The sequence below is a fragment of the Vipera ursinii genome (assembly GCF_947247035.1).
Source record: "Vipera ursinii genome assembly, chromosome: 1".
NCBI lineage: Eukaryota > Metazoa > Chordata > Lepidosauria > Squamata > Viperidae > Vipera > Vipera ursinii.
The window spans coordinates 321625238-321649609 of record NC_139512.1 but is presented as its reverse complement, the minus strand read 5'-3'; the positions used below and the strand labels follow the sequence as shown (position 1 = coordinate 321649609).

General features: G+C 37.2%; 1 protein-coding gene across 2 annotated transcripts; it reads right to left on the bottom strand.

The window, feature by feature from the left end:
* Nucleotides 1-507: 507 nt before the first annotated feature.
* LOC310633017 (stonin-1-like) lies at nt 508-24372 on the bottom strand. 2 transcript variants are annotated; one of them, XR_014490959.1, is made up of 6 exons: nt 24218-24372; nt 6691-8639; nt 5396-5598; nt 4198-4345; nt 3103-3130; nt 508-740 (listed from the first exon to the last, which is right to left on the bottom strand). XR_014490959.1 is itself a non-coding variant. In XM_083350550.1 (5 exons), exons 2-4 carry the CDS (start codon nt 8585-8587, stop codon nt 4271-4273), a joined length of 2175 nt encoding a protein of 724 aa, XP_083206676.1. In that variant the 5' UTR covers nt 8588-8639; nt 24218-24372; the 3' UTR covers nt 3140-3152; nt 4238-4270. The 2 variants fall into 2 exon arrangements, 1 of the variants encoding a protein (XP_083206676.1); XM_083350550.1 differs by lacking the exons at nt 508-740; nt 3103-3130 and adding an exon at nt 3140-3152 and having other exon boundaries at nt 4238-4345.

Genomic DNA, 24372 nt, shown 5'->3' with positions numbered 1-24372 from the left:
TAAAGAATGTTGAGTAAGTACCAAACCTAGCTCAAATGTTGGTAAGATTTTCAGCATCAAACCATTTTTCTGAGAGCAGCAAAGCCTGAGAGTTGATACAAAATAATGAGGAATTTGAACATAATCTATTATACACCCCTGAGAACACATACATTTAATATTTAACTCCAAAATCTGCTGGGCTTCTACAGTATAACTGGCCTCCCACATAAATAATTTAGAATCCTTTCATATTTCTACCTTCTTTATAGAAAAAGCTATGGAAAGATTTTGCCTGAGGCCGATGTCTTGGTTGATTTGTCCCAAAATGATCTTCTCCTCTTGAGATCTGGGAACAGGTTTAACAGCTGAACAGATACACGAGAAGAAGCTCTTGAAGCATTTGAAATCTCTTTCAGGACAACTGGGAAGCCCTTTTCCTTGTCTCTGGTTTCCACTTAAATTTTCTCAGTGTATCATAGACTAACTTGTCTTGTTAAATGACCTCACATGTACTGTAGCTTTAAATTTGGAATCAATATTTTATTATTTCAGCCAGAAGTCTTAATACAATGTGCCAGTATAAAAAATGTGAGGGGGGCAGCCACTCACATTAAGTTTTCTTTCACCCTTTTCTGAGGATAAAGGTGACTACAAGGTCTCAGAGCAGCCTGGAAGTGGGGAAACTGCTAAAGAGACCATCAGCAAAGAAATCTGTGTGGAAACGGCTCTCCTTGAGCCCTGCTCTCTTAACTTGGGATCTGAAAAAGAAATTTATATCAATGAAAATATCCCTGCATGACTACAACATTTTGAATGGTCATCAGCCAAGACTGTTTTTTCAGCCCTTGTGTTTTTATCAGTGATAGACAGCCAGTGACAGTGAAGGCAGCAAGGAAGTGAAGGTAAAAGGGAAAAATCCCATGACTGAGGAAACTTCTCCTCTTATAGGGAGCTGCAAAGAGCATGAATCAAGCCCACATAGCTTTATTCATGTAATTCAACTGCAAAAATTTAAGGTGATGACTGTGTGCCCAAATAAGGCTCTGTCTTCACTAATGGCTGTTCCCTGAAACAGGATGTGGAAAGAAGATCCATACATGTTCCTTTGGTGTTGTCCACTGGTTCTGCAATAGATTACTCCCACAGAAATGGAGGGTAGCACCCATTTGGAAGGACCTTCCCCTTGGGGCTTATAATGCACAAGTCTCACACACCCTTCTAGAGTGATCTTCTGAGGCATCAAAGGATCAAGATAGACTAAATTCCTTTCATTCTGTTCTCCTCATCTGGATATCTACATACAGTACAAGACAGTAGCGCTTCTCTCTTAGTATGGCCACCACAGTTAGGCAGAAGAGGGACAGAAGAGGACTTCCTCCTCCAATTTGTGTATTGACTGCAGTTGTTGCTTTTATCAAGTACATGGAAAGAACCACCCCAAGAATACTTTTCTGCACAGCAGGAAAACAGAATTAGATCTGTGCATACTCATTTACATAAAAAGTATTGCTTTGTGATTAACAGCATGTTCTTACTTTAAAAACTACAACATAATTCTCTATTACCAAAAAAATCTAAATGGAACAAGCATTGGAGCTAAAAGACATTTCTCTGCTCTATCCATTTCTACTGTGTCAGAAATACACTATGTATATTTACATTGTATACATGCTAATTTTATGTAATTTTTTTCATAAAATATATACATTTTTAAAGGATGATTCCTTCCACAACAGGAAAACCACACTGGCATAAATGGATTGTTCCAAAGAAAAGTGTGTATTTATGTAATTATATGTGCACACACACTGTCTGAATATTTTGGTGCATATCCTTCCAATACTTTTGAATTAGCATGACTAAATGCATAGATAAAATGCTCTTTATTTGTTGTAGCATTTCCAATATTTGTGATTGTATCATTTCTTTTGAACTTGGTAATCATTGATGAAGTACAGCATATCAATTTTCCTCCAAAATATAGCTTAGAGTAAATTGTATTTTTTTTGCCCATAAGTCCATTATTCTATTGTAATTACTTCTTTGAAGTTTGCATCTACTTTATCATACAACTTTTTTATTTGTTTTGTCTCCATGTCATATTTCAATAACAATATGAGGACCCAGATTGTTGGGGGCAATAAGCTGACTTTATAATAATGCCGCTTGGGGTGGTGGTGGTGAAAGCCCTAATAAGCAGGCATATACATAGAATGAAGGCTATTGCTAAGCACATTGATTTGTGCTTTAGATTGTAAGCCACCCTGAGTCTTCGGAGAAGGGTGGGATATAAATGGGATTAAAATTAAATTAAATTAAATATATTCCCCTAATAGATTATCTTGGTTAACTATTCTAAATTCTGCCCTTTTTCTCAAAGTTCCTCCTTTCTTGAGTTCAGTTTTTATTTTTCCAGCAATCAACCATGGTGAATTGCTACCTTCACAGAACAGTTCTTACTATGGCTTTAGTCTGTTTTCCAAGTCTAAGTACAACATTATTAGCATCCTTCTTACTGTAGTTGTCTTCAAAGTAAAAGGCATCTGACAATAATGCTAATGGTGAAATTACCAGATATATCCTTGTTTTTTAGACGATTCCATATTTTTAACAAACTTTGCCTTATAATATGCTTCTTCTCATACTTCTCTTGTTTTTTCATACCATAAATACCTATGAAATCTATTGACTAAGTCAGTTCCTACTACAATTGATATTCTGCTGTTTAGGGTTTTTATCCATTCTGTTATCTACAATAAACAGCTCACTTGATAATATAATTTCAGTTTAGGAAATTCAAATCCACCTCCTTCTTTTAAGTCTTGTTAAATTTTGAATCTTACTTATTAAGTATCTTAATATTAAATTCCATGACATGTTGAACTGGAAATACAATATGAGACATAGTTTGCAAATCAACTGAGTTCAATTTAATTTTAAATAATATTACCTGCATTTAGTATCTGCAGCAAGAATAAACATGTTATGTGAAATGAAATGTGCTGTTGCGGTTTTATTCCAAAAAGAGTTACATGAAACAAAAATAACACATGGAACAATTAAAATTAATCAGAATGCAAGCAATATAAATTCTTAGCTTCCCAAATATTCAGTATATACCTCAAGATTGAAAACAGTGATGAGTCCTCTTCCCAAATGTCCAAATACATCTAAATAATAAATTTTAAAAATAAGTTCAAAATAGCCCAAAGGGTAAGCTGATCATATTGGGTATAGCTGTTTTCCTTTAGAGTCAGGTGCAATCCACTCCACACGCCTTAAGTAAACTCTAGCTCAGCTGGCAAAACAAAAGAACATCTTGCTTTTCATGTTCATATGAGAGACCTTGCTCTTCAACTTCTCTGAAGAACAAATGAAGGCTTTTTTTTCCAATCTAACATTTCTTCGTGTTGGAGATTCAAATAATTTTTAAGCAAAGCTAAAATATTACAAAGCAAAACCTGTTTTCACCAAAACCCCAAAGGGAACAGTTCAAATTATTGCAATGCTTCCCCTATATTAACAATTTTGGAAGGAAGCAATGGATTAGCTCTCTATGTCTTGTAGTCTAGTGAATCATTTTCCACACATATACTTTTATATAGCAAAAGAACATACTGAAGTACTTACAATGTATAAGATTCAATTTACAGTAAAACTTTTAAGCTCACCAATGAATCTACCAATAAATATAGCTGGACCTGCATTTTTTTTAGTGAAAGTAGGGAAGAATGTAAACGATTATACAGACAGATTTTATCTGTCTTATAATACTAGACAACATCAAAAGTTAAAATATTTGGATGCTATCACTAAAAAGATTTCTGATCAACTGATTTGAAGTCATATAAAATATAGTTATTTTCAATATAGTATGTTCTTTGTGTTGAAAGGCAGAAAGGTGTTTAGGAATATACAAAAGTACAAAAAGAATCTGTCTGCAGTTCATTAACCCAAATATATTTTTCCCAGCAATTATATGGCACTTGCAGTGCATATCATAGCTGTATTATCTCAGGAAAAGTATATCTGCTTTATGGAGTTACAGGTTGTAGCTCCATTCGTTTCCCACAAACTCTGAAACAGAATCAACTTATAGTATTATCCTTATGTTATAGTTAATATATTAAATATTTAGAAAGCAAACTGACAATTATGCACTTAAACTTTTTACATGACAATTTGAAAATTATATACTGAAATCCATTGCTTTACTGCATTTAAATTATCCTGCTTACATTAAAATATTTCTCACAATTTCAAAAGGAATCCAGATTACGTCTCTCTTCTACTGTATGTCACAATCTCCACCCTTATTGGGATCTTCTCCCTCAAGTCTAATCAATTTCTTCTCAATTTCAACCTATAGTATGAAAGCAAAAGAAATGGGATTAAAAATCCTTATATTATTAGTGACATTCCTATTTAATAATAGCCATTATTGAAATAAAATATAAATGGAATACTAACAGAACACTGAAGATAAATATATAGAACAAAAGAAAACATGTTGCTGTGATACTGACTTAAGACCACCATCCCATCTCATTAAAAATATAAAAAGTAGTATCCGTGTATTCTAATGTGACCCCAGCAGAAATGTGCATGGTCCACTTCACCTATTTTACCTCAATCAACAGAAGCATTTATATTATAAATAAGCCCTGCTTAAAAATTTAGAATAAAAATGTTGTAATAAGCTGTGAAAGCAATCACAGAACATTATTAAATCTAAAACTTACAGAAAAATAAAAATGGGGTTTCCTGAGCTGTAGAAGCATCATGTTAGTTGAATGAGCCCACTGACATAATCCTTTGTGCCATAATATACAGAGAACAAGAGTTTTGAGACTTATTCAGAAGAACAGACATCTTTGCTTGCTATAATCCTTCAGTAATTTAAAAATTAAAGGCACATATAAAGCAAAGTTTATATTAGTCTATGTGCTTGATCATGCCAGCTAGCTGTTTCCTGCCATTCTATAGGGATTTACAATGGCTCGTTTAATACATATCACCTTGTCTCAATCATGACCCTCAGTAAACAGTATAAATAAATGTTTTCCATTTATTTTTTCTGGCTGGCAGGATAAAAAGTTGTGGGCAGGTCGTGTGATAAGCCAGTTGCTCTGGTAGATGATTTGGGAAGTTTTAAGATAGAGACAACCACTAGAAAGGTTTGTGCAGCAGAGAAATAAGGCTGTTGGTCCAACAGGATGCACTGACAATTAAAGCTACATTTTATATGTTATCCAAACATAAGCATTGCACTAGTGCTGGATAAGGTTCCACTGAATAGCAATTACATTATCAGATGCATGTCTCAGCAAAAGACATACAATTAAATAAAGTTAAATATGATTATGGTAAGTGTAGATTGGCATTTGATTAAGCAGGAACAAAAAGACATTACCTGGCAATTATAACATGCTTTCTGAATCACATGTTTCTGAGGCTGTACATCCCTATCAATACCCCATGATTTCAGTTCAGTTCCCGAGGCACATGCATCAGACACAACAAACTGCACTACAGCAAAAGGTCTCCAATCGGAAGGGATTTCTTGATCTGAGCCAAGTTCTAGTTTGAAAGACAAACTGTGCAAATGATCTGGATCTTGGAAAGAAAGAGGGGAAAATATTATAGCAAAGCTTTACAAAGACAGCTGGCTGAGAGAACAATCAAGCCATTGAAGTTTTTGGGAGGACTGGATAGTGCAATTCTATGGGATAGTTAAGTAGTTTGACAGGAAACAACAATAATAAAGGGCCACTAAATATCCTCTGGAATATTTGCCCCGTCTTAAATTTTGATCTGTACCATTTTTTTAACCAAAACATAATATAACACTAGCAGATAGAATTCAAATTTGTTGGGCAATCATAACAAACATAGAAGAGCCCAGCATACCAAATACTTGATATCACAAAGTATTAATTCTGGCAATACAGTATATTCAATATATTTTCTATCCACTTGCTGTTCAAAATATACAAAATTACTTCTTGCCATTTTACATTAAACTTTGTATTCATTCTTTTTTGCATATATTTGAGGACATAAATGCAGCTATCATCTGATAAGATTTCAGATTTATATAGCTATCTTCAACAGGAGAGAATATAGAATTTCTAGAGGAACTTGTTAAGCAGTTCTATGCATATTTTTGTTTTTCAAGGCTAATGCATATTTAGCCACTGTATTTAGAAAATATACTTGTAACCATCTATGGAGAGAAGTATACTTGGATCCAACTCAATAAAAGATTTTCCCAAAAGACACATTCTAACATAACTCTAGGGCCCTTTAAGAAGAAATGTATAAAACAGGTTTAAATGATATCTTGTCAATCAACATTGGTTTTATAAAATATAATTGGTTGTGATTTGGCAAGATATTTTGCACAGGTGGATAGAATAATTCAGAATTTGAGATTAAACAAGCAAAAGCAATGATAAACATTCAAAACATATCCCTATGTATACTACAATGATATCTACTATATATCATCATACTCACTGTTAGCAATGGAAGTATGCTAGCCAGAATGAAATAGGCATGGTCTTCCACTATATCATATATTTTATTTACTTGACCATTAATCCTTCCACTAATATCTTATTTCTGTCATATTAATAGGCTACTGAAATAATTCAATTCAATTCTCTTACAGCATTTATATAAAATAATTTTCTAAAAATCATTTACTTGAGTTTTTATCTGGTAGTCTGTCAATTTTCCACACAATAGCTCTATAGGCACTTTCATACTTGGCTGTTCCAACTGAGACATGAATAATGGAGTCAGATTCAACCTCATTTAAAGAGCCAAGGCAAGTTCTTCTGTTCATTTTTGCTTTCAGAGATCTCTGTCTTTGGAGATTCATAGTCCAAAGAGTTTTGTTCCATTGTGAGGGAACAGGAAAGTGAACCATTACATTCTCACAGTGTTTTGCAGGGTATGAATATGCTGAAGACATGTTTATGAAAGCTTGCAGTTCGACATAAGCTCCTTGAACGACTAACAAGGCTTTGACAGAAAATGGAAGATCTGATCCATTATATTCTGTCCTATAACGCATTAGTTCTACTCTACAGCCATCTGGTGGTGTAAATTTGATTATTCTTGATTGCTCAAATTCTTGTTTCTTCACACATTGATGAAAGTGATAGTCACTAATTTTGATCCATTTTTTCTTAATGTCTGACTCGAAATAATGTTCATCCCTCTTTTGAAGCTCCAAGTCATTTAGTGTCATAAAGCACTCAGAATTACCATTCAAAAAGTTTAATGAATAAATATGAGTTATGACAGCAGTTTCAATTAACCTCTCTTCTGCTTTACTAATTGTCCCCCAAAAATTATCCACTATTTCCACAATCATTTCTTGTTCTTCGTAATGTCTCTTTGGTTTTGAAATAGCAGGAAGCTTCATTAACTCTTCCTCAACTATCATTAGGAAGTCAGTGAAGTCACTGTAATCAGTTGTTCCTAATTTCAGCATCTGTTCGATCTCTGCTTCATGAACTACTTCAGTTTTAGGGTACTTCTTTTTCTCTGTATATGTCACATATTCAATTTTCACTGTATGGATTTTTCCAGAGATGTTGCAGTTCTCTAACTTTGGTTCTGAAAGCCTGCAAAATGGTTGCAGCTGGAATTCTTTGAAAGGTTTTTCAAGACCTTTTTCATAATACATTTGTAGGATTCCTCCTGATAAAACTCTAAGGTAAATAGGACCCCACTGCCTTGATGACATCATATTTTTCTTTTCAGGAATCCTCAACATGAAAGGCCAGCCATCTATTCTCTGGCTGCTAAAAAGACTGCTTGGAATAAATGAAGAAAGGCCATCTCTAGTGCACATACATAGAACTGGCCTCAAAGCTCTTTCAGTGTTTGAAGTTTCTGTTTTCAAGTGTTCAAGCCTCTCACAAATATAATTGAATGAACCTTGGTTTAGGCTTTTCTGATCTGGCCAGCTTTTCTTCCCTTTAGAAGAACAATCTCTTTCAAAATCTGACTCTTTTCCACGTCCATGAAAGCTGGACAAAGACATAGTACATGAATCTTCTGACCAAAATGGATTAGAGAAAGCAGAGTCACTTGAAACATTCTGAAACAAGGTCTGTGAGTCTAAGGAATTTTCCAATTTCTTTGAGTTTTCTTGATGCATTACATGTGCGCCATGCATTGGTTCTGGAGCAGAGAATTCTGAACTGTGTACAGGCTGAGATATTCCAATCAATTTTTGAGAAGATGGTTCAATCAGTGGGAAATGATTAATGTTGGATGACAATTCTGAAACAGGACTTAGAAAATGAGTTCCTCCTGATTTGGGAAGGCAAGGACTGACAGGATAGTCTCTGGTGGGTGTACAGAGTGGAGAATTGCTGGGGGGATCGGGGCTATAGTAGTAGTCACTTAGAGGAGATGAGAGAGAAGTACAGGTGATGGAAGACAATTGGTTTGAAAAATCTTGCATTTGAGGCAGTGTGAGTTTAAGCCCATTTGGTCTGCAAATATTGTCATTTTCTTTTGCCCTCTGAGGAGACTGGGATTCGTCGTCAAAAGTAACCCAGTTTGCACTATTTGCAGTAAACATCTTGTTGTAGAAATCTGATAAAAACCGAGCAAAAGTTTCAAGTGTAATTCATCTGTTAAAAAGAAGAGGGGGGAGTAAGAAAAATATTTATTGACATATTTATTTCAATCAGTGTAATTTTCAGGTTCAGAAACATGTGAAATGAATGCTTAATGGCATTAGACAAAAAAATCCATATTTTGTGTTTAAAAATACCTGTTATCAATAAATATATTCAATATGCAATTGCTAAAGACTGGATGGATAAAGGAACTGGACATCCCTATTTTGTATAAATTCTCTTAAATATCAGTATTTTTAAACATTTAAAAATGTTAAATCAGTATTTTCAATACATCTTTGATTATGGCTTATTCAAAAGGAATTACATTTTTATAGAAAGAGAGTCAATAAATCATAATGGTTTTGGAGATGGAGAAAGAATAGTGCTGCATTAAAAGTTACATTTTTCAATTGTCCTAAAGTTGTTATGTTCTGGGGAAAAATAAGAACATAGATTAATTTTATTTAAGGTATTTTTTTAAAAAACATAAAAACTGAGACAACAGACAACAGAATTGGTTTCTTCCGGCTCTTACTGCTAAAAGATAAGTCTTTCAACAATGTATGGCCCAATTATTTCAAAGATTGAAGATATTATGTTATTTGTCACTTATTAAAAGTTGCTTATAGACATGGATTAGATATGAATTATTACAATGCAGTATAGTCATCTTTTATGAAATTGTTGTATAAAATTTTATCCACATACACATTTCTTAGAGGACCTTATAAATATAAAAAGAAAAAAAGAATTATCCTCTTTACATTGGAATATTGCTTCAAGAAGGAAGCAAGGCTTATAACAGTGACACAGTACTTGGTCATAAGAATGAAACAATGAAAATACAATAATATTCTACTTATTTTAAAATTAGCATGGCTCTGTTGGAATTGTACATTTGTACAATTGTACAATTTAGGAAATAAAGTACAAATGAAACAGTTGTTTTTGTTATTGACTTAAAAATTCCTGATTTGAATAACTCCGATAAACTCCATTTCATCAGTCTTCTGCACACGTCTGAAAATATAGTTCATAAAAATAATTACCATAACACTTATTTTCAATCAATGCAACCTTTCCATTTTTTTGAAGACTATAATATTCAAATTTAAAATTGTCAAAGTTCAAACCAGGATTTTTAGAGAGAAACAAGTATTGAAAATATTACTGAATATTTTAAACAGGATATAAAGAGAATAGAAAAAGGTGCAGGATAGTTCATACTGCTCCTCTGCATACTATTACTTTAAGAATTCACTCTAATTATGCACATATAACTTTAATTTTACTTTTTAATGGCTGAATATTCTATTAAGACATAGCAGTATATATGTTTCCTGCTATTTTTAATTACAGTACATGCTTATTTGTTTCCTGGTTTGCTGTAAATAAGTTTCTACTTTATGTTCATGGTAATAAAATATTTTGTTTTATTTACTATGAAATTGGTAATCTGAATTTTCATTTTATTTCAGCCATTAGCAAAGCAAAAACATATTTGACAGGATGAAGATTTCATCATAAATACAAGGCATATTTTTAATGTGCTCAACTATTTCTTTTCTTTTCATGTTATTCCCATATTTCTCTAAGTAGTCTAAACCAATTGCAAACGGAACATGCCTGAAAAGCAGCTCAGTCATAAACAATAATCCATTCAGGATTTTGGAAACATTACTGCTCAAACCAGACAAATGTTTCTTGCTCAAAACTGCATTTTATTTTATTCCATCTATACAACTCTAAAAATGTACCTTATTTTTTTGTTCAACACTCAAAACAGCTTCTTTTGAGACCAAAATATTATGTACATCTCTAGCTTGTAATCTCTGGGTTTCACAAAGCTGCTCAGTGCTAACAGGCCCTCTGAAAAACATGGAAAATACATCCTCAACCGGAATGGAACAACTTGCCATGGCCAACTCACAATGAACAACTCACTGTGGGACATCTTGCCAAGCACAATTTAACAATTCAATTCAATTATTTCAAATAAATAAAAAAATATTTTAATTATTGTTATTCACATTTCATACTGTCCCTCCTTTTGCATCCTTTCTTTAATGATTCTGTTCCACCATTTCTTTGATATTAGTTTAACTCTTATCCCTCAGTGAGTTGTCCCACAGCAGGTTGGCTGTGGCAAGTTGTTCCGCGGTGAGTTGGCCATGACAAGTTGGCTATGGTGAGTTGACCATGGCAAATTGTCATAGACCTTCCCCAACTACTGTCAGGGAAGCTCAGTTATCAGTAGTATCTAATACTATCCATCTATCAGAAGAGTGGAATCTGCTAGGAGAATGGATTCTCTTTCCATTTCAAAAATAATCTAGTAGTTTGGACATTTAGCAGAGCATATCTGAGCAGACAAGGAAGGTAGGAAAGGAAATACCCTAGAAAAGCAGAAGTACTCTGGAAGTAGCCCTGTACTTTCAAATAGTTGTGATACTGAATTTTATTATACACAGAAGACTGACCACACTTCAAGATCACAGTGATAAAAGAAATAGATTTACCTAGCATGTTTGTTAATTTTTCTTAATTTAAGAAAAAATGTAACAATATAAGAATGAGTTTTGTAAACTGTAAATCCACAACAACCTTGATCCAGATGGTCTGCACTTCATATTTATTGTTCATATGCAATCATATTTCATTTGGTTTCTTCTAAAGCATAACAGATGCATCCCCACAATTTAATGCTGAGACTTATAGAACCACTTCAGGCACTGCTAATTACTTTTAAATCTATGTCAGCCTCATAACATCTTTTCTTTTATGTCTATGTACAGTATTAGGACATCTTCCTGTGAGTTGTTGGTAGTTCTACAGACAACAGTGTTGATAGTCATTTCAAACTAACTACTTTTTTTAATCTTTAATGCATAAAGAGATCATGAGATATATTTTTAAAAACATGAAAGGAACCAATGTTACTGTGATAAAAAGTTGGAAATATGATTGGTACTGCACAAAACCTTAAAGCAGATATTTATGTCCAAGTACAAGTAGTCCTTGACATATGACCACAGTTGAGCCCAACTGAGTGAATCTGGCTTCCCTATTGACTTTGTCATAAGTTTGCAAAAGGTAATCACAAAATGTTATTACACCAGTATTTCACAACTTTTATCTACTACAGGTAGTCTGCAACTTACAACAATTCATTTAGTGACTGAAGTTACAACTGCCCTGCAAAAATGATTTTTCATTTTTCATACTTACAACTGTTGCAACATCCTCACGGTCATGTGATCATGGATGCTTGGCAACTGGTTCATACTTATGATGGCTGCAGTGTCCTGGGGTCATAGGATCACCTTTTGTGACCTTCCGACAAGCAAAATCAATGGGGAAACCAGGTTCACTTAACAACCATGTTACTAACTTAAAACTGCAATGATTCACTTAACAACTGTGGCAAGAAAAGTTGTAAAATGAGGTAAAACTCACTTAACAAATGTCTGAGCAACATAAATTTTGGGCTCAATTGTAGTCATAAGTTGAGGACTACGTGTACAATGCCTATCTAAACTGTATTACCTATCTTTCAATTAGTAACATACTACTGGGGACTGAAGTTAGCCAATTGTACAGGCAAATCTGTTACAGTATATATTTCTTTTAGCAACAGTTTGCTTTGTTCCAAACACTCAAGATTCAGAGGAATAAAATTCTTTTCTGTTATTATCTGAGAAAGGATTGGACGTTTATATGCATGTATTAAGTAAGAATGAAATGCCAGTCAGCTTGGAATTTCCTGTTAGTCTGACTTACATTCCAACTATTACTTAAGTTCAACTTCTGACTGCACCGTGCAATGGCAGACAAACTATTTTTACTTTTTCCTTACCACAACTATTTATACAGAAAAATATGCCATATTTTTCATAAAAAAAATAAAAAGGACAAAAACATTTCCTAAAGTTGAAAAATACCAGGGATTTCTTTGACTCAATTCCCCATTTTTCCATTTTATATTGCTATCCTCAAATAACTTATTACCATCATCAGAGTGCCTTGATTTCAAGTAAGCATTTTACTTTAAAAGAAAATCCATCAATACACATAATACAACAATATATTTACAATAGCATATATATTTATACATCGTTCTGAAGGCTGGAAATAGGTAAAAAATCAAGACCACAGAAACCAAATAAGGCAGACATGTCAAACACAAGGCCCGGGGGCCAGATCCGGCCCGCGAAGTGGTTTCACATGGCCCACGAAGCCATCCTGGAAACAGTGAAGGAACGGCCCCCACTGCCTTGGCCCTGGCCCAGAGACCCTCCTTCTGCCAGAGACCCTCAGATCTGTCCCACTCCTGCCCAGGCCCCCATAGGCACCCTTGATGCGAACGATGTAGAGCTGACCATGCCTACCCAGTAGGCCATACGCACTCTAGCCACGCCCACCCAGTAGGCCGTGCCCACCCTGGCCATACCCACCCGGCCCCCCAAGGGCAACCACAATGCTGATGTGGCCCTCAATGAAATTGAGTTTGATACCCCTGAAATAAGGTGTGATATAGGAGAACATTCTCTCCATCATTTTTAAATATAATGACTGTAGAAATTGAATAAATAAGTAGTTAAAAGCAATCACAAAGATCCTGAGATCCAACAAGTCCATGGTACTGAAGATGGGATTTAACTTTTTCAACTCAACTAATTCAATCCATAAGCCACCCAGAGTTGCTGGGAGGTGGCCAGCCTATAAATTTAATACATTCCTTATTTAAAAGTAATTTTCTTGAAACTTTGTATAGTATAGTGTTGTTTTACACAAGTATAACATGGAGATGTCATATACCAGGGGTCAGCAACCTGAAACAGTGAAAGAGCCACTCAGAACCGGTTCCCTCACAAAAGGAAAAACGGGGAGCCGCAAAAAATGTGTGCGCATGCGCGTACATGCGCGCATGCGCAGAACAGGGTTTGACTGAAGAGTGGAGCCAAGGCGAGATATGCACCTACCCTGCATATTTGAATTGATTGGTTGAACCGGAGCCGTGGGTTGCAGACCTGTGTCATATACAATTTAAATTAGGAAAACAACCATAAGACAAGGTAGCCATATTACTCCAGTGCTCTTTAAATCTAAACAAGGACCCAACCTCAGTTTTAACAATATGAATTTTAGTGATGGAACTGCAACTAGACGGGTAATGTCTGAGATATTAAAAACAAAGTTAGCAAATTTTAAAACCAAGTTAATTTCTTGAGGAGGAAGATTTCATGACCCAGCAAACCTTTCCAATTTCTCCCTCTGTACTGTATATGACATTTATTTTTATTTCTTTATTTGATTTATATAGTCACCCACCTCAAACTAGTGACTTTGGACAGTGAAAAATTGTAAAAACAATTAAAACATAGTACAAAAAGAAATTAAATACAAATAGCAGCCAAGAGATATAGAATCTTATCTATAATAAGAAATGTAAAACATGTTAGACAAAATAAACATACAGTGCATTCAGAAAGTATTCAGACACCCTTCATTTTTGTCAATTTTGTTATGCTGCAGCCTGATTCTACAGTTGTTGAAAATCATTTTTTCCTCATTAATCTATATTTAATACCCCATAATGACAAAGTGAAAAAACAATTTTAAAAATGTCTGTAAATTTCATGTGTTTTGCACTGAGAGGCTTCCATCTAGACTCTAGCCCCTCTGCCATAAATCCCAGATTTGTGGAGGGCTGCAGTGATGGTTATCCTTCCAGAACTCTGTCCTATCTCCACACATGATCTCTGGAGCTCAGTCAGAGTGACCATTGGGTTCTTGGTCACCTCTCTTATTAAGACCTTTCTCCCCCAATTGCTCAGTTTGACTGGGTGACCAGTTCTTGGAAGAGTCCTAGTCCATAATTCCATTTGAGAATTATGGAGGCCACTGTGGTCTTAGGAAACTTCAGTGCAGCAGAAATTTTATTGTAGCCTTCCCCAGATCTGTGCCTTGCAATAATCCTGTCTCTGAGCTCTGCAGGCAGTTCCTTTGACCTCATTGCTTTTGCTCTGCTAACAGTATGCATTGTCAGCTGTGAGGCCTTCTACAGAGAGATATGTGCCTTTCCAAATCATGTCCAATCAATTTACCACAGGTAGACACCAATCAAGGTGTAGAAACATGTCAGCAACTATCAAGAGAACTGGAAGGCATTTGAGCTAAATTTAAAGTGTTGTTGCAAAGCACGGGTTTCAAACTTGCCACATCATGTGATGTGTCACGACGTATTGCAACTTTTTTCGCATTTCTGGAGCTGGGGTGGGCGCAGCCTCCACATGATGCAACCAGCCTGTAGGCCAACAGTTTGACACCCCTGTTGCAAAGGGTCTGAATACTTATGCCAATGTGATATTTCAGTTCTTTCTTTTTAATAAATGTACAGACATTTCTAAAATTCTGTTTTCACTTTGTCATTATGAGGATAAATATGGATTTAGTATGGGAAAGCAAGGACATTAGCCAGACAACTAAATGCAGATTAATCCATACTATTGTATTCCCCATAGGTCTCTTTGGTTGCAAAAGCAGGAGTATGAAAAAACTAGACAGGAGGAACACTGATTTGTTCAAGTTGTGCTGTTGAAGAAGATACCTATGCATTCCTTGGACAGCAAAGATGACAAACAACCAAGTACTAGAGCATATGAAACTAGACATATTGCTGGAAGGCAAAATCACAAAATCCTGCCTTATTTTGGCCATGCACTGAAAGTCACTGGAAAAGGCAGTTATCCAGAATGGTCAGTGGTAAAAGGAAAAAGGGCTACCAAAAAATATGATGGCTAGACACTATCAAAGCCAAGGCCAGTAGAAAACTCCTTAAAAAAGCTGTACAAAATCAGAAAAAGTAGAAAGAGTTGGTCCACAGAATCACTGAGAATCAGATACGATTGAACAGATAGCATCATCATCATTAGTGAAATTCAAGGTGTTGGTAATGACTTACAGGGAGTGCAGAAATATTAGGCAAGTTGTATTTTTGAGGATTAATTTTATTATTGAACAACAACCATGTTCTCAATGAACCCAAAAAACTCATTAATATCAAAGCTGAATATTTTTGGAAGTAGTTTTTAGTTTGTTTTTAGTTATAGCTATTTTAGGGGGATATCTGTGTGTGCAGGTGACTATTACTGTGCATAATTATTAGGCAACTTAACAAAAAACAAATATATACCCATTTCAATTATTTATTTTTACCAGTGAAACCAATATAACATCTCAACATTCACAAATATACATTTCTGACATTCAAAAACATAACAAAAACAAATCAGTGACCAATATAGCCACCTTTCTTTGCAAGGACACTCAAAAGCCTGCCATCCATGGATTCTGTCAGTGTTTTGATCTGTTCACCATCAACATTGCGTGCAGCAGCAACCACAGCCTCCCAGACACTGTTCAGAGAGGTGTACTGTTTTCCCTCCTTGTAAATCTTACATTTGATGATGGACCACAGGTTCTTAATGGGGTTCAGATCAGGTGAACAAGGAGGCCATGTCATTAGATTTCCTTCTTTTATACCCTTTCTTGCCAGCCACGCTGTGGAGTACTTGGACCCGTGTGATGGAGCATTGTCCTGCATGAAAATCATGTTTTTCTTGAAGGATGCAGACTTCTTCCTGTACCACTGCTTGAAGAAGGTGTCTTCCAGAAACTGGCAGTAGGACTGGGAGTTGAGCTTGACTCCATCCTCAACCCGAAAAGGCCCCACAAGCTCATCTTTGATGATACCAGCCCAAACCAGTACTCCACCTCCACCTTGCTGGCGTCTGAGTCGGACTGGAGCTCTCTGCCCTTTACCAATCCAGCCACGGGCCCATCCATCTGGCCCATCAAGACTCACTCTCATTTCATCAGTCCATAAAACCTTAGAAAAATCAGTCTTGAGATATTTCTTGGCCCAGTCTTGACGTTTCAGCTTGTGTGTCTTGTTCAGTGGTGGTCGTCTTTCAGCCTTTCTTACCTTGGCCATGTCTCTGAGTATTGCACACCTTGTGCTTTTGGGCACTCCAGTGATGTTGCAGCTCTGAAATATGGCCAAACTGGTGGCAAGTGGCATCTTGGCAGCTGCACGCTTGACTTTTCTCAGTTCATGGGCAGTTATTTTGCGCCTTGGTTTCTCCACACGCTTCTTGCGACCCTGTTGACTATTTTGAATGAAACGCTTGATTGTTCGATGATCACACTTCAGAAGCTTTGCAATTTTAAGAGTGCTGCATCCCTCTGCAAGATATCTCACTATTTTTGACTTTTCTGAGCCTGTCAAGTCCTTCTTTTGACCCATTTTGCCAAAGGAAAGGAAGTTGCCTAATAATTATGCACACCTGATACAGGGTGTTGATGTCATTAGACCACACCCCTTCTCATTACAGAGATGCACATCACCTAATATGCTTAATTGGTAGTAGGCTTTCGAGCCTATACAGCTTGGAGTAAGACAACATGCATAAAGAGGATGATGTGGTCAAAATACTCATTTGCCTAATAATTCTGCACTCCCTGTACAAAGCCCTACATGGCATGGGTCTGGATTACCTACGGCAACACCTGCGGCCGGCGTCAACTTCCCTCCGTCCAGAGAGGGCCTCCTCAGGGTGCCTCCGATCAAAGAATGCCGATTGGTGGCCCCCAGGGGGCCCCCAGGGGGAGGGCGTTCTCTGTGGGCGTGCCAGACCTGTGGAACCGCTTGCCGGTTGAGCTCCGGATGGCCCCCGACCTTCGCTCCTTCCGGCGCGATCTAAAAACGTATTTATTTGAGCAATCTGACCTGGTTTGATGGGTTAGGGTTGGGGTTTTAATATGTTTTTAATTATTGTTTTAAATTTTAAATTTGGGCATTATATTTAATCGTTTTTTAACTTTTGTATTCTGTTTTTATATTTATTGCCCTGTACACCGCCCTGAGTCCTTCGGGAGAAGGGCGGTATAAAAATATAATAAATAAATAATAAATAAATAAATTATAATCTATAAACATTCTTGAGGATTATTTATGAAAATATATCTGCCTAGTTCTTGTCTCATCCACAACTTATGAGAGCTACAGGAACCCATAAAAAGCAATATATGAATAGTCATCCATTTATGACTAGTCACTTAGCAACCGTTTGAAGTTATAATGGACCTATCTTGGGGCTACTTACAACCCAGATTTAAAGTTCTAATGGTCCCGTGTCTGAACTTCAAGTGTTTGGCAGCACAATCATATTTATGGCCTTTTGCAGCATCCTGTGGCCACATGACACTGAGCTTCTGACAAAGGCAAATTAACTGTGCCTGCATTTACCATCTAATCTTATTCAGAAACCAGACACTTCCCTTTTTCAAAATTACAATTTAAAATATTTTTCCTACATCTGTTTCTCTAAAACCTCTACCTTCACAATAGTCTATATTTCATTTATTATTATAGTTAATAAAATGAAATGTTAATGAATCTCTGGGTAGCCCAAAACTGTTTCTTACAGATATTACATGTCTATACAGTTTAAATTGGCAAAAGTTACAGTTGTAAGAAAAAGTATGTGAACCCTTTGGGATTACGTGGTTTTTTGCATGAATTGGCCATAAAATGCGCTCTAAACGTCATGTAAGTCACAACAATAGAAAAACACAGTCTGCTTAAAATAATACTACACAAACATTAGCTGTTGTCATGTTTTCATTGAACATAAGATGGAAACATTCACAGTGCAGGGTGGAAAAAGTATGTGAACCCATAGCCTAATGACTTCTCCAAGAGCTAATTGGAGCCAGGAGTGAGCCAACCTTGACTCCAATCAGTGTGATGATATTGGATGTGTTGCTGACAGCTGTCCTGCCCTTTAAAAACACACACCTGTTTTGGGTTTACTGGTCTCAAGAAGCACTGTCTGATGTGAACCATGCCTCGCAGAAAAGAGCTCTCAGAAGACCTACGATCAAGAATTGTTGACTTGCATGAAGCTGGAAAGGGTTACAAAAGTATCTCCAAAAGCCTTGATGTTCATGTGTCCATGGTAAGACAGACTGTCTACAAATGGAGAAAGTTTAGCACTGTTGCTACTCTACCTAGGCGTGGTCGTCCTGTAAAAATGACTGCAAGGGCACAGCGCATAATGCTTAATAAGGTAAAGAAGAATCCTAGAGTGTCAGCTAAAGACCTACAGAAATCTCTGGCACATGCTAACATTTTTGTTGACACATCTACAATAAAGAAAACATTAAACAAGAATGGAGTACATGGGAGGACACCACGGAGGAAGCCATTGCTGTCCAAAATAAATATTGCAGCATATTTGAAGTTTTCAAAAGAGCACCTGGATGTTTCACAGCACTACTGGCAAAATATACTGTGGACAGATGAAACCAAAATTGAGTTGTTTGGGAAAAACACACAACACTATGTGTGGAGAAAAAAAGGCACAGCACACCAACATCAAAACCTCATCCCCACTGTAAAACATGGCGGAGGGAGCATCATGGTTTGGGGCTGCTTTGCTGCCTCAGGGCCTGGATGAATTGTTGTCATTGATGGGAAAATGAATTCCAGAGTTTATCAGGACATTTTGCAGGAAAACGTACGACCATCTGTCCGCCAACTGAAGCTCCACAGAGGATGGGTGATGCAACAGGACAATGACCCAAAGCATACAAGTAATTCAACAAAACAATGGCTTCAACAGAACAGAGTACGCCTTCTGGAGTGGCCCAGTCAGAGTCCTGACCTCAGCCCAATTGAAATGCTGTGGCATGACCTTAAGAGAGTGATTCACACCAGACATCCCAAGAATACTGCTACACTGAAACAGTTTTGTGAAGAGGAATGGTCCAAAATTACTCCAGATCGTTGTGCAGGTCTGATTTGCAACTACAGGAAACATTTGGTTGAGGTTATTGCTGCCAAATGAGGGTCAACCAGTTATTACCGGTAAGTCCAAAGGTTCACATACTTTTTCCACCCTGCACTGTGAATGTTTCCATCTTATGTTCAATTAAAACATGACAACAGCTAATGTTTGTGTAGTATTATTTTAAGCAGACTGTGTTTTTCTATTGTTGTGACTTACATGACGTTTAGAGTGCATTTTATGGCCAATTCATGCAAAAAGAACCACATAATCCCAAAGGGTTCACATACTTTTTCTTGCAACTGTATATGAATATGCTTTTCTTGACTCTTTTGTGGTTTTGCCCACATTCTTGTATAATAAGTACTGGGAAGAAAATATAAGTTGCTGGCCATCCCAATGTTTTACCAAGCACCACTTCAAGGCATGGTGGGTTGAAAAACATAATGTATTTGTCAGATAGCAAATAAACGTTTGGGGAAAGGCTGCCACAAACACTGAAAAGCAGAAATAAATATCTGGACTATAGTTCAAAAATCCAAGCAGTACCTAATAAGGCTGATTTAAAAACAAGAAAATTGGCAATTGAGTAGGAATGTCGAACAGCAATCAAAACACAGTCATTTTTTCCAACCCTTATGACTGTTTTAACCACAAGAAGTCATGTCTGACAATAGAAAATGCTGGCACTTTCAATTTCAGCAACTTGCAAAAACAAAACAAAAAAAAATTTACCCCAAACCTTTGTCCTTTCCTCATAGGCAAAACAAACATTCTCCATTATTGTTGTATAAACAATTAACTAATATTTAAGCAATCAAGCCTATCATAATGCATTTGAAGAATATGAACTTTCCAGAACCTCTTTTTTCTACAGCATTTTTCATAGCACTATAGAAATGTTCCTTCAAAACTTTGCAATGGCATCAACTACACTGAGGTTTGATTATTTATGCAAGTTGAGAATTTATGCCTAAGATTTGTAACTTGATAGTCAGAAATTGGCTTTGTGTATCCACAAAATTGTTTCTTCACCAGCCCAGCCCAATACTGTGTTACAATTTTCTATGAAACAGAACAAAACTAAGTTTAAAAGTTTGCATACCACAATTTATAAAAATCACATTAAGGAAAAATAAATCTAAGATATCATTCAATTTGTAATGTAATCAAGAACAATGCAAAATTTCAATTAAAATTGAATTGATTTACTCTAGTTCAGACATGTCAAACACAAGGCCCGGGGGCCAGATCCGGCCCGCAAAGTGGTTTCATGTGGCCCGCGAAGCCATCCTGGAAACAGTGAGGGAACGGCCCCTACTGCCTTGGCCCTGGCCCAGACACCCTCCTTCTGCCAGAGACCCTCAGATCTGTCCCACTCCTGTCCAGGCCCCCATAGGCATCCTTGATGTGAACGATGTAGAGCTGGCCATGCCCACCCAGTAGGCCATATGCACTCTAGCCACACCCACCCAGTAGGCCACGCCCACCCTGGCCATACCCACCCGGCCCCGAGGGAAACTGCAATGCTGATGCGGCCCTCAATGAAATTGAGTTTGACACCCCTGCTCTAGTTGGATCTATCCTTACTTCACTAGAAGAGTATTCGTGGTATATTTAATGTTGCAACAAAAACTACAAATGTCTTACCTTGTTCCACCAGCCCAGAATTCTTCAAAGGAAATCCTATTATGGTTGATAAATGGAATTTGCAGTGATATCATATTTCTAACTATTACATTTTGGAGGGGAACATATTTCACCTCTTATACCTGGGACTGGAAATGAATCTATTTTTGGAAATTTTTATTTCCCAACAGATTTTATGTTGTTTTCTACTATTATTGGGTCCCCTTTGCGCTCCCCACAAAATAATTGCTTCTTATGAAACAGTCAGCTGTCTTTGCAACCTGATGTGTGTATTTTCTTTACTTACCCAGATTATCCTCCTTTCATCTAGACCAGAGGTGGGGAAATATGGCCCCTTTATGACTTATGGCCTTCAACTCCCAGAATTCCTGAACTGGGATGGTTCCCCACCCCTGATCTAGATTAAAAATACAACATGCAAAGTTGAGAGATAAACTAAGAAAGAGGGTTTCCCAATACATCAGTATTTCAAATATCCTATTAACCTTTGAAACTATCAATGTCTAAAGGAATATTTATTTTATTTAAAAGACTAGTAAGACAACTTTCTTAGAAACTATACACACACATGCATGTACGTGCACACACATCAAGCAAAAAATAAAAACAGAAAATAATAAGAATAGAAACCTGGCATCACAGCCAATTTCCATCAATACACTTAGCACTAATATCTTCAGGCTCCAAGTCACCCTGTCTGAGTACTTGGGGAAGAATCAGGCTTTATAGTTTTCTGGAAGGTCAAGAGAGTGAGTGGCTGCCAAATCATAAGGGGAAGAGTTCCATAGAGCAAAGGCTGCCGTGGAAAAAGCATGCATCATGTCCCACTAGATGGGAAAAATTGTGGAATGGGACCTGGAGCACTACTACTCCATTGGAACTGTCGAAACAAGCAGAAACCATCAGGGAGTTTTTCAAATAACCTGGCACCATGCCTTGTAGAGCTTTAAAGATGATAACCAGAAACACTGCAATTCTGTACCAGTTATTAACTTCCAGGTGGTCTTCAAGGGCAGCCCCATGGACAGCATGCTACACAGTTAGCCAAGTGGCCAAGGCATGAGTGATCATGTGCAAGACTTCCTGGTCCAGAAAAGGGGACAACTGGCAGACAAGATGAATCTGTGCAAAGACTTTCTCTAGGCATGGCTAACACCTGCTCCTTGATGAGTAGTCATGTGCGTAGATCTCTCCAATCCCTCAGTCCACTATCATTTCCCCCATCCAGAGTATAAAATGACACATCAGCAGGCCATGGAAAGCCAAAAACAAGCTATTGCATCTTGCCAGGGATGAACCAGAGTCCTCCTTCCCCATCCAGACCTTCACAAGTTCCAGGCACTGGGTCCACACTGCAACAATATCACCTGCACAGCCCAGGGTGGAGATATATAACTGGATATTATCACCATATAGCACTGATTCAGTAATTCTCTGCAGAGATGACATGTGGGAGTTTCTAACAGAAATATTTTTAAAGCTGTCTGTCACAAAGTATATTAGATTCTTTTTCAAAGTGGCATATTCTGCAAATGGAGTAAGTAGCTACAGTTACCTATAACAGAAATAGTGTCTCAGTGAACAGATCCTAAGTAAATGTCAAAGAGGAAACAATTTGATTTTTTGAAGAAATTCTTGGATTAGAAATATGTTTTCATAATACTTATTTTTAAAAATTCCTAGGCACCAGATCAAATTCATTTTAAATTCTTCAAAGCAGCATCTTTTTAAACAAAAAATTAGAAAACAAAAGGCCCTCATTGTAAACATGCAGTATTTTGGTATACAAACATTTCTGTTTTGAAAGAACAACAGAATACAAAGAAAGACCAGGAACACTGAATTTATTTTACAGAACTATATAAATTAAAGATTGGTCCAGTTCCTTTTGTGAATAGCTACATCCCCATGGCAGCCATTTTGTGAAAGCCATGCCCTCATGACAGTTATTTTATGGTAGTGCCACTGAACCTTTTTCAGAATTTGGCATTACCTATGAATTTAACAAGTGGGTTCAGTGTATATTTTTTCATTTTATAGTGACATTGATAAATATTACTTTTAGACTAGAGCCATTTTATCTTTCTGGACTGAAGCTTGGAAACAAAAATCCAGAAGGCAACAAGATGTCCTCCACATGTTCTGGACTACAATTTTCAAACCCCAACTAACCAGAATGTCAGTCTTATGGAACTGTTGTTCAAAACACACAAAGTGAACAGGTTGCACAAACTACTTCAGCTATAATATTATCTTTAACTCTTAGGATGAAATTCTACCAACATTAGGCCAATAGCAGAGTTGGTAAACGAGTAGTAATGTCAGCTGTTCTAGGTTTAACTGAAAATAAGAATGTTCCAGGAACTAGAAAGTAGGAAACACAAGAAGTCAAGAAGCTGGTCATTTACAGAGAAATAAATTACTTGGTTAAAGTTGCATTTATCCCTCCCGTTCTAAATATGACCACTCTGATTAACAGAGAATCAGATGTACATCCTGAATCAAGAAGCATTTAAGTCAGTATTTTCAAACTTCTCAAGCTTTAAGATGTGTGGACTTCAACTCCCAGAATTCCCCTGCCAGCATGCGGCAAAACTCTGATTTTAAGTTAACAGGCATTCAAAGGAAGCCGACGCGACCAAGGCCAGAGGAAAAAGCTACTTCGTAGCAGCAAAGCGGTTACTCTGAAGTAAGGCGGGCGGGCTTCAGTCCTCTCCGCGGAGTCTTTGAAGCGGGCTCTGCTGGGCTGGTCCCGCGGTCCTTCAGCACGAACGTGGCCACCGCGGTTTCTGGCCCTGGAGCGCATTTAACCAGAGGCACCGAGCCTTCTCCCCAAAGTTACCGTTCCCCGGGAATGTTAACGCACGATACAGATGGAATGGGGAAATATAACCTTGAGGTCAACGCACGAGAAACGGCGTTTCCCTAACTTTCCACAAAACTCCCTTTCTCCCACCCCCACCACCCCCCGCACTACCTTGAGGTAGAGACATTAACCCCACCCTCCAGTTTGCCCACTCAGATGCCTTCTTCCCTCCCCTAGAGAAAGACGCCCAAACGCGGCGTCCTGCGCCCCCTTCTTACCGGCTTGAGTGTTGCTCCCTCGGGGCTCCGCAAATTGGGTGCCAGACGGAGAATGAGAGAGCTGCTGCCGGCGAAAAAGCGAAGGAAGAGGAAGAGGAGGGAGAAATCAGCTGCCGCCGCCGCCTTTCACTTCCTCACCAGCTGGCCCGGTCCCA